This window comes from Cicer arietinum, chromosome 4 (genome assembly GCF_000331145.2).
Source record: "Cicer arietinum cultivar CDC Frontier isolate Library 1 chromosome 4, Cicar.CDCFrontier_v2.0, whole genome shotgun sequence".
Taxonomy (NCBI): Eukaryota; Viridiplantae; Streptophyta; class Magnoliopsida; order Fabales; family Fabaceae; genus Cicer; species Cicer arietinum.
In genome coordinates, this window is record NC_021163.2 from 12,097,844 (window position 1) to 12,109,297 (window position 11,454).

General features: G+C 29.8%; 3 protein-coding genes across 3 annotated transcripts; all 3 read right to left on the reverse strand.

Moving 5' to 3' along the window:
• Positions 1 to 2,283: 2,283 nt before the first annotated feature.
• LOC101490161 (short-chain dehydrogenase TIC 32, chloroplastic-like) lies at positions 2,284 to 5,854 on the reverse strand. The gene is made up of 8 exons (XM_004496487.4): positions 5,590 to 5,854; positions 4,444 to 4,675; positions 4,197 to 4,276; positions 3,924 to 4,077; positions 3,671 to 3,749; positions 3,464 to 3,548; positions 3,272 to 3,318; positions 2,284 to 2,663 (listed from the first exon to the last, which is right to left on the reverse strand). Exons 1-8 carry the CDS (start codon positions 5,693 to 5,695, stop codon positions 2,499 to 2,501), a joined length of 948 nt encoding a protein of 315 aa, XP_004496544.1. The 5' UTR covers positions 5,696 to 5,854; the 3' UTR covers positions 2,284 to 2,498.
• Positions 5,855 to 6,248: 394 nt separating this feature from the next.
• Positions 6,249 to 7,392, reverse strand: LOC101490485 (uncharacterized). The gene has a single exon (XM_004496488.4). The coding sequence runs from the start codon at positions 7,152 to 7,154 to the stop codon at positions 6,402 to 6,404; it is 753 nt and encodes a 250-aa protein (XP_004496545.1). The 5' UTR covers positions 7,155 to 7,392; the 3' UTR covers positions 6,249 to 6,401.
• Positions 7,393 to 8,068: 676 nt separating this feature from the next.
• LOC101490809 (uncharacterized) lies at positions 8,069 to 10,158 on the reverse strand. The gene is made up of 5 exons (XM_004496489.4): positions 10,007 to 10,158; positions 9,829 to 9,886; positions 8,931 to 9,003; positions 8,792 to 8,847; positions 8,069 to 8,318 (listed from the first exon to the last, which is right to left on the reverse strand). Exons 2-5 carry the CDS (start codon positions 9,876 to 9,878, stop codon positions 8,204 to 8,206), a joined length of 294 nt encoding a protein of 97 aa, XP_004496546.1. The 5' UTR covers positions 9,879 to 9,886; positions 10,007 to 10,158; the 3' UTR covers positions 8,069 to 8,203.
• Positions 10,159 to 11,454: the final 1,296 nt, after the last annotated feature.

The window sequence follows — 11,454 nt, forward strand, 5'->3', positions numbered from 1 at the left end:
TAATAAATATAAATTGTGAAACATTTTAATACATTATTAGAATTTGTGATTTGTAAACAAGTGAATAATCTTTTGGTTTTAAGTGAATCAAGAAAAGTGGATATATTTAACTTAAAATTTAGGTCAAATACATTCATTTCTATTGATCAAGTTTTATCTTATATTTAAGATTAAATAGAATAAATATTGAGATAAAGTGATATAAACTAAGAAGACAATAATTTCATTCAAAATTCAATGAGAAGTCACATATAAACTTAATTTGTAAGCACAATTTAAAAGATAACTAAAAAACGTTGGATTTTCACAAGTCAGTGGAAAACTAGTCTTCAAAATGTGATTTTAGTGAATTTTTTTTTTTTTGTCATTCTAACCTTTTTATTCAATATCGGAGATGACGGTTATAAAATAATAATTATTTTCATTATTATTAATAATAATAATTTTTCTTCTCCATTTTTTTTATAAGTTTATAATAAAAAGTGTCCAAAATTAATAGAGATCAAAGACTATTTGAACTATTTTTTGATACGAATATTATGTGATAAAATTGTATTACCCAAAATTAATAGAGATCAAAGACTATTTAAACTTCTCTTTGATATGAATATTATGTGATAAAATCGTATGAAGTTACAATAAGGTATTTTTGAAGTACTTTTTTATCTCGTCAAACAAAACCTACAAGAGCATCTTCAACTGTAGCCAAATCCGATAATGTGTAATTACGTAAAATTCAGTTTTTGGCGAGTTTTTCGTTGTAGTTGTGCCAAGTTGTCATCTCAAGAAGGAACAATACTTTCATGTTGAATTCACAGTTGAAGTAAAAAATGAATGAGTTGCTTCAACATGATGTGGCATAATAGATCCTATTTAATGAACTGATTTCACCGTTGGATATGATCTAGAGCATCTCCAACAGTAAGTAAATTAGGTATTCAGTCAATGTAGTTAAGTAAAATGCAGTTTTTGGCGAGTTCACTATTGGAGTTGTGTCAATATGTCATCACGATACTCTAAAAAATGAGCGATATTTTCATAATAAATTTACAGTTAGTAGGTCTTATTTAATGAATCCATGTTGATAAAATAAGGTTGTCACTAACCAAACCAAGACGAAACTTTACCAATGCATCATTTATAATCAATTTCAACACTTTTTTTTTGCTACACAATTAAACAACTTATTATTTTCAAAAATAATAATAAATAAACAATGTATTAATGAACATTAAATTTTTCATTTGGCTTTTTCGTTGCTAGCTAACCGTTCACTATCAGCTAGCCGTTGCTATATCAGCCATTCTATATCATCCCACCGATTGAATAAGTTAAACACATATTTGTTTTATAGAGTTATAACACTTGGGTCCCTTCTTTTAATCAGCTAACAACAACTCAATTTTGTATTCTGACTATCCATCATTTATTTTTAGTGTTAATTATATCACGAGTAAAAAAAAAAGTATTAATTATTATGCGATACTAGATTTTTTTAGATTTCTTTTATAACATTCTTATAAATAATATTATTCTATAATTTTAATTTTTAATATATAATATTAAAATTTTGGTTTAGGATTTGAGAGAAATTAGGAAAGAAGATGAAGAAGAAAATGAGTAACAAGAATAACCATTTTTTAGCTTTTCATATTTGAAAATTTATTGAGAATTTGTTTTTGGTAATATTGTCATTTTAATCCATGACAAATTAATCATAATTCAATCAGTATCTTCATCATTTCACTTCCCCATATTTGATACACCCAAAAAAACAATAATCAAATTTTGTATAGATAATTAGGATTGTCAATATATCCATCGTGTGATTCTGGTAGAGAAAGAGACATCACAAAAGAATTATGAGTCCAGAGTTTCAATAAGAAGACACAATCTGTTAGGAATCTAAGAATGAGATTCTAAGGAATTATTTAAAAAACTATAAAAAATAATAGAAGATAATTTTTCATCCAAGAGTGAATATGCTATTATATTTTTTACTAATATTAACCATACTAATTATTAATATTAATTGAAAAATTTATAATTTCTTAAAAAAAGAACTTTTATTTTATAGATTATTTGTACACTAGAAATAAGAGGGTAAATGACCAATCCAGCAACTGTCCTACAGAACAATAAAACAAAAACAACTAAGAACACTATAAAAGAGGACAACCATTTAAAAATAACAACCAACTGCTTTAACTACTCTATTGTATTATATCCTAACCATCCAAAAACACTTATCCACCACTCACATTTAAATCCAACACAAATTAATAAATATATCCAAGTGCAGTCATATTATTGATATACTGTTTCAAATTAATAAATATATCAAGTGCACTCATATTATTGATATACTGTTTCATACAGTAATAGGAATTTAAGCGTATGGAATAAAGTAGGAATCAACATCCCATTAAAAATAGGTGATTACATTCTGTTAATACTATCCACATACGCATATACAATGTATGCCACTTGGTTATATGCTATTTCTCCTGAATCAAATTGAGGGTGAAATTCCAGAGTTTCTTAGCCAAATCAGCATCCCTCCCTTTTGAACCTGTTTTGGCCACATTACTGTCAGAGAAAAACTCGCCACTAACTCCCTTCACTTGTGGGTGCAATGCTATATAACATGTAGTGGCTGCTCCCTGCATTCAAATTGGAGAGAAAAGTCAAATATAATAACTCTCTACGGGATCCTTTACATTAGTTAATGGTCCTTGATTAAGTATGGATTGGAGGATAATTTCATAATAAATGTTACAATTATATTGCCATATTTAATGGTCCCTGCTTGTTAACTTTTTTTTAAATTTTGTTACAACTTTTGGAAAAAAAAATCAGAATCTAAAAATAATCTAAAAGAAATAAAATCTACATAAAATGATAAGCTTTTTTGAATAGTTTATAATAAAACTCTTTTTTTTATAACTATCTTTTTTGTAAAAAAAATATTTTCATTACACTGGACATACCTCACTTATTTTATGTGTTTTTTTAAATTTATATGGTGAGTTTGGTTGGAAAGGTTTGGAGGGAGTAAAACTACTTTAAAATCATTTAAAATCTCTCCCCCTTCCTTCCCCTTGAACCAAACACCAAACCATAAAAATTCATTTGCCCCTCCTTTGAATCAAACATGTCTCTAATTTCTTATCTTCCCCTCCTCTCTATTAAACCAAACAGACCCTAACAAATCTCTAAATTATTGAATGATAAAATCACTTTTTTTATAATCCATAACAACTGATTTTACCTGCTCAACGTTTTTTAGAACAAGTCTGCCAACGGTATTTACTATACCTGCAAATATAAATCAAATCAAACAATAGTGGTAGTATATCCATAAAAGCCAGATAGTGTCATCATCTATATATTAACAAACAAATAAACCAGAAAAAAAGATCAATTAAAAAAATAAATTTTAACAAAGTAATATAATAGTTACCCTTGATTGTACTGTTATGACGAACAAGATTGGTGGTAATGGCTCCAGGATGAAGACAATTTGCAGTGATATCCACCCCATCCTCCTGATCAATACATAACAAATATTAACATGTATCAGTTCCAGTCAATTACACGAAGAGAAATCACTATCAATAAACTATTTCACCGGATAAAAGGTGAATTACACCGAGAGAAATCAGCACACCTTTAATTTTCTAGCAAGTTCATTGGAGTGTAAAATGTTAGCAAGTTTTGACTGTCCATATGCTCGCCATTTACTGTAACTGTATACAAGAAGAAGAAGAAGAAACAAAATTTGAAGCTTATAACATAACTACTCTCTCGTATTCACATTTCACACCTATACAAATAAATTTCTCTTTCATTTATAAACAAAATATACAAGAACAGCAAATCTCGTCATGATTTGAACTTAAAGGTTATCTGATTACAATTACCTTGACTGATCATTAATTTTGTCAAAACGGATTCCTTCGGAATATGCAAATAGGTGAGCATCTGAAGAGACAATAACAATTCTTCCATCTTTTTTACTTTCACGTGTTGTTTTCTTCATAGTCTCCAACAAAAGATCCGTCAAGAGAAAATGACCTGCACAATTATATTACATCAAAACAAAATGATCACATCTTCTCACTATATGCATTTAAAGAATAAGTAAAATAATTACTTGTAATTGGACCTTAGAATCAAACATATTTACAAAATACCTAAGTGGTTTGTTGCAAACTGTAATTCAATGTTGTCTTTGGATAGCATGAAAGGGCATGCCATAATTCCTGCATTGTTTCTTTACAATTACAAATAAACAAAGCAGTGAACATTACTACAATTGATTTTCCTTGAATGATCATGATCAAGAGAGAACAGGTAACTAACAACTTCAATAAAAATCAGGAATTAAATAAATAGTGAAATAAAATTTATAATGTGACCTATGTAACTTCTTTTTCTTACATCAAGATGTTCAATGGAAGACCAGAGGAAATAAACTCAGAGGCAAATTTCTTGACAGATTCCAATGAACTGAGATCTAACTCCATGACATCAATTTTTGCTGAGGGAATGTCCTTAAGTATTGTTTCTTTGACATCTTTAGCGGCAACCAAATTCCTCACACCCATAATCACATGAACACCACGCAAAGCAAGGACACGAGTAGTCTCAGCCCCAATGCCGCTGGATGCTCCTATTACGAAAATGTCCAAATACCGCATTAAAATGGTCACAAATCCCGATAATAATTATTTATTAAGAATTCAATGTATCATGCATATACAAAGTTTCAAATTGTGGTCGCAGTTGCATTAGGATTCTTGGCATTACATAATATTGCTGTCAAAGACACTTGGTGTGGCTGCAATTGAAGTCACAATGTCATCTAAAGGCAAAGATATTGTTGTTGCAGCCACAATTACACATCATTTTCAAAAACCTTATGCCTATGTAATCAAGCATATTTCAACTGTTTGCATATTACTAGTGCAAATTTCATGATTAATCTAAAAAAAACAGTTTGTAGTTTTCAGCATTTTGAGACTGACAATAGATCATTACTACAATCACTAGTTGTTTCATAGAGGTTTACTGTTGCACAAGCTAAATTGGATAGAGTCAATTAAAAAAAAGTAGTCAAATATGGGGTGTTTTGGATCTTTTTGAGATAGAACCTGCAAATTTCAACATTTTGAGATTACCATTGAACTCAGTTCCTCTATTAACCTAGTTCTGGGGGATGCAACAACAATAATCTTAGACTAAATTATACAAAGTAAACTACAAAGAGTATTAGTTTAATTTTGATTTTGGATCTTCATTGAAAAAGCTTATAAATCAATCCTCACGCCTCTAGGTATGTATATTTGATGAAAAGCTACATGGTACTTATTTCCAATAACTCGGAAACATAAAGCACTCAAAACAACTATTCAACAAAAGAACATGCTTGAAATTTTGAAAAATGAAAACTAATTAACAACAAGATAAACATGAAATTTATGTGAAGAGTCAAGAACATGAAAAAAAAACACTTTATTTGCATGGAGAGATACCCTTTTGAGAAAATAGATGATAACAGTGATAGAAGATAGATGATAGACATACCAGTGACAATAGCAGTGAGACCAGTGGCATCGATTCCATGGGTAACTTGTTCAGCAGTTGAACTCCATGAAAACCCAGAAACTCCTTTCTTGCTGAACGGCCACATGATGATGATGATTGATAATCTCGATTTCTCCTTTCACAAAGTCCACAACAAGTGAGAGAAACTCACGTTTTGATTGGATCTATGTCTAAAGTCAACAAAATATCTTATACTATAATTATTTTACTATAGTTTTTATTATATTAAAATTTGATTTATTATTTTACTTCATTTGTGATTTTGGAAGATATTTTTTTTAATATTATTTAGTGTTATCCCGTTGCCATTTTTAAGAGATTAGAATTAGGTTGATTTTTTCTTTTTTTGGGTTTGTTGATTGATTTTTAGAAATGGGAAATAGGGTATCATCATACAAATAAAAAAGAAAATCCTTTTTACTAATATACGAAATTAGCACAACAAAAATAATTATATACTTCATCGGAATAAAATATAAAACTAGATAAATTATATTTTCAATTACTCTTTTCTTACTTATCTTAAGTTTCAAGACATGTAGATGGAAAAAACTTCATATGACAAAAAGCATGATTAAGAGAGAAGACTCTAATAACATAGTTAAAAAAATAACTTTTTTTGTAAGTACACAAGTGTGTGTATTTCTACAGCCAAAACCATATATTACTATGCAAATATCATACACTAATGAGCAGGAAAATCATGGTTCAAGACCTTATACATCATCAAAATAAAATATATTCTATCAAAACATGGATAAATGAACACCCTATAGCTACCTAATAATTCCTTAATTTACTTTGGTGGTGCCAGAGTAATATGACTTAAAAACTTTAGGAAGATAAACAGGTAACAAAAATCCAAACAAATTGAAGCTCCAAAAAGCCATATTAGCCACAGCAAGTGCTCTTCCAGCATAGATCCTTCTATAAGAACCACTATGTTCTTCATCAACCTTGTAAATCTCATCTCTAAACCAATCAACAATAGTGAAAACCCTTCTTGCATTATAAATAACAGGAACAAAAGCTCTTATTGGAGATGAAAATCCATCTGAGAATGCAACTCCTTCCATGAAAACTTGACTAGCCAAAAGAAAAACATGGGGTGAAGCTGCTTTGATACCTTCTTTATCACCTTCAAATATTCCATGTAAAATATAAGCTATAGGTGCATAAAGTCCAACGATGGCTCCAATGAAGACATAAAGTTGAAGGAGTTTGTTTTGTGGATTGAAAATTGGTGGTTCTTTTAAAGGGTGAAGAGATGGAAAAGCAACTTTTGACATGAAGTACATGTAGAAAATGGAGAAAACAACAAAGGCAAAATCTTCAGGGCTAACCATGCCACTGGCTGATAAGACAACAACAACAGCTAAACAATTGAGTTGTCTGAATGAGAGGAAACTGGCCTTGCGTTGTGTGGTGTTGGTGGATTTGTTGAGATTCTTGAGTGTTTGGTCTTGTTTTTCTTTGTGTTCAACTTCTTCTTGTTCTTTTGGTAGGCTAATGTCACAGCCAGTAGGGCCAATTCCACCAGACATTTTTGTGCAGTTAACAACAGAATGTGTGATCAAAGTGAGGAATAATTAATAATATTGAAAGCTTCAATTTTTTCTAGAGATGGAGAAATTTGTGAGATGGGTTTTGAGAATTAAGGGAAGAAGCAGAAAGATAAGGTGAGGTTAGATGATGGGGTAGAAATGATGTACAAATGGCAGTGTGTCTATGTTTTTTTGGTTTGGAGGACATGTGTCGTTTATTAATTAAATTGTGGATCTTATTGGATGTGTGGTGGTGGCTAGTTCTAAGCCTTGAGATTCCGTGTCACACTAATTATAACAGTACATATAAAAAAAAGTATGTAAGTGTTTGGTTTGGCTTGCTTTGATTATTCTCAACCATGTGAATATGTGATGCAACCAGTCATGGAAAATAATGAATGAATTTTCAGAGGCATTGAAAACAGCAGATCTAGTCATTTTCATTTGTTGTAAGGATTAAGTGTAGCCTTGCAATGCGCCTTTTTTATATGAACATCGTAACAACAAGTATGAGACATTTGCAAAATTAGACCATATATTATAGGATTGACAAGTCGAAAATATGTATTAAAAAAAAAAAAAACATTGTGAGATTTAATTGAGGGTCTATGTAAATAATGTGTATTTCTGTCTCTTTTCCATCGCGATTATTTGATCTATGGCTTTGCACCATCCCAATAGAAGGAAAGACAAAAAAAATAAAAAATACTTAGACATTCTTATTTGATTTATGTCATATAAACAAGTATACTGCCATACTATCGATGCACGAAACTTCTCTTCCTATTCATCACTTTTACATGAACTGTTGAAAACAAATTTCCAAAGAATCTGTTAACAATCATCGTTGACAGCAATTAGCTTCCATGATTGAGATTAGATGGTTGAGACTAATGGCGAAGCTACTTAAACAATGAACACTGAAAAATCCTCCATCGTGTATTAAAAAAATGTTTCACTTAAATTATCGTACGAAAAGTAATAGTACATTGTAATATTGGAAGTTATAGTAAACTTAAATAATCCAAAAACTAAGAGAGAAGCAGAAGTCACAACTTCATTCTTTGACCAAATTCTTCAATTGTTTTGGTTGCTAGAGTAAGGACATCTACAAAAGCACTATATGATGCACGAAGAAATCTGGCTTCTGTTGCCTCAAAGTGCCTGCATAAAAAGGATTCCAATGGGAGAAAGGAGAAGAAAAATTAAGCAAGACAAGACTACACATTCAGCACTGCAGCATACCCTGAAATCTACATTAACTAATGACAACAGTAAAAAAATATTTTCAGATAAAAAGGCAGCTAGAAATTAATGACTAACAAAAAGTTTGCTTCATTATTCCGAATGATATATTTAAAATTTTAGTTATTGTTCTAACTAAAATCGATTTTATGAAAAAATTCATTGCAGTTAACCCAAACATGAAGCAGTATTCATGTATTCATTTACATAGGACCTAGAACAAAATTGATTATAATGCAAACTCCTATCAATTGACTTTTTAAACAATGTATTTTAAAACTTAACCTTAAGATCATAACATTTATTGCATTAGGGGAAATATTTGGTGAACTACTCAATTGACTTTAAACTTGTTCACAAAAACCAATTACCAACACCAAAGGAATACTCACACCGACAGTTTTCCATCAGACACCGTCATGAGTCGCTTAACTTTGTCAGGTTGCAACTGCAGAAGGCATAGAAATAAAGAAAAACTAGTTGAGAAACTAGTGCTAAAGATTCATAAAGCTCATAAGTTAAGATAGTCACCTCCTTATCGACGGCTAAGGTAGCATATACAATAGAAGCGTTCTCTTCGGAACCAAAATCCACTTCCAAGTCACTGCAATTGTCATTCCAATTTTATTAATATCAATTGTCATTTGTCAGTACTAATTTCAGTACACCACACAACCTCATACTTTGGATTGCTTGCAATCAGCAATCTCATGCATTCACACAGTTAACATAGCTCGGTAATTTAGATTTAAAAAAAATCAAAATCAACATTGAAATCTAAATCACCTGATCTCAATCCACCGGCCAGCGATGTGCTAATTGCGGGAATGGATGAGATTGTTGACTGCAGACAATCCAAATCTAAATCTTTATAGTTCTAAAAATCTTCTCAAATTATTTTACATGTATTGCTACTATTTATTTACTAGAATACAATTCTTAATAATAATAATAACAATGTTACTTATTATGCCTCAAATGTTGAAATGATTAATTTTAAAAATAAAAAAACTTAATCTTTTTATTATCTTTATTACCATAAAAAAAGTTACAAAGTCTTAAAGTGTGCAATTTTCATTTGAAAGTAAAAGAACAAGTGGTCTTAGGGTAAAACACTACCAATAATGATGTGACAAACACAAACCAAAATTCAAATGTTTTTCTAATTTTCTCTTGTATTTGTGTGTCGTGCAAATTCCAATTTTGTTACATAGTGGCTATAGCGCAATAGAATTTGAACAAAAGGCTATTATAACACCTTTAGCACCATTGCTTAGTAGAATTTGGAAAATGTTTATCGGGGAGTTTTTGTACCTAAGAAGGAAACAAGACTATTCTATGAAACCTATAATTATTAAACCCTAAAAAGCAAGAAATGTAGTTTATAACTAAAAAGTTGATGGGATAATTATAGAGTAGAGAGAGTAACCAGCTAAAATCCCATTGAGATTGGGATAGGGTATTTAGTGTGGCATCCATGTCTGACTCTGCAACAAAATGAATGACAAATAAAACATAATTAATATTTTGTTTACATATTGAACTTTTGTGAGCTCAAAGTATGAAATTAGCAGAAAGAAGGAAGAAGAGGAACAGGGAAGATAAACCTGTTCGTGCGAAGGGGAAGGGGCGGCGGAAGGTCGCACGAGAGATAATCGCTTTTGGGAGAAGAAGTGAGAAGCACCCACAAGGGTGTTTAGGTCATCTGATACGTTTTGTTGTTTTTTGTTTTGGAAAAAAAAGAGGTGAAATTTAAAAAAAAAATCGTAAATTTTCCTTTATATTACAGGTAAGAGACTTATTAAAAAGAAATAGATAAGAATTTGTTTAAAAAAAAATGACAAGAAAATGAAAAATATAAAATTGGATGTTTTTCTCCGATTTAAATTTTCAATCAAAAATATAAAATTAAAAAAATTATTCTATTTTGAGAAAAATAAAAAATATCATTCTCTTTTTTTAAAAAAAAGTAACTTAATTTTGATACACCATCACATTCACACCTCTTGTACTGAAAATATTCAAAGATTATTATTTTTTTTAACTATAAAGTTGATATCATTTTTGTTGGGTTGCAAATATTTAAATTTGACCTAACCACTGTAGGTTATGAAGTTAATATTATTTATTAAAAAAATGTCTTTTATTTAATTCAACTTTGTTGTTTTGATTTGGTCTCTATTTGTTATGAGTTTTTTTAGGGATTTAATGTCATTGTTATAGTTGTACGTGTCTTTGTAGATATGTGTTCTAGATTTGATAAAGATATATGTTTCTTTGAAGATGAAGTTGGAAATTCTCTTTTGATTTTATCTATTGGAAGTATAACGAATTATGTAAAAAAAGAAATAAAGTTAACATTTTTAAATATTAAAATCTAAATTAAAAAAAAAAGTTAACATTTTTAAATATTAAAATTTAAATTGAAAAAAAAAATCGTTACATAAATTAAATTAAAGGACAATAAGTGTAATTTTACTATAAAATATTAATTTCAAGCAAAAGAAGCAAATAAAGGATGGCAAAGCAAGCAAAACAAAGAAGGAATCATTTACATGCACATTCTTAGATGTGTCGTCATGTCTAGGAGTGGGAATAGGTCAGGTCAGGCCAGACTTTGAAAGGTCTGAGTCTGGCCTACGATTTATTTTTTAGGCTTAAGTCTGGCCTAGAGTCTATCATAAGCTTTTTTTTCGGTCTAGCCTGAAAGTCTATTTAAAAGCCTTATTTAAGTTAAAATATTTAAATGATCTACTAATACCACATGATACTCTCCACTAGGGATGAGAATAAGCTAGGTCGTCGGTAGGGGTTTATGGTCTGGTCTGGTCTGACCTATTTAATAAAAAAGCTAGGCTCATAATGTTTTTAAAGCCTATTTATTTAAATAGGTCAGACTTAGGCTTATAAAAAAGCCTATTAGGCCTAACATGCCGACCTATATATATTTTATTATTTATTAATATTTATTTATTATTATTATTATATTAATAATATTATTTCCTATTTTAAATTATGCAATCACTCAGTGAGCATTCCATATTCAGTAGTTGTT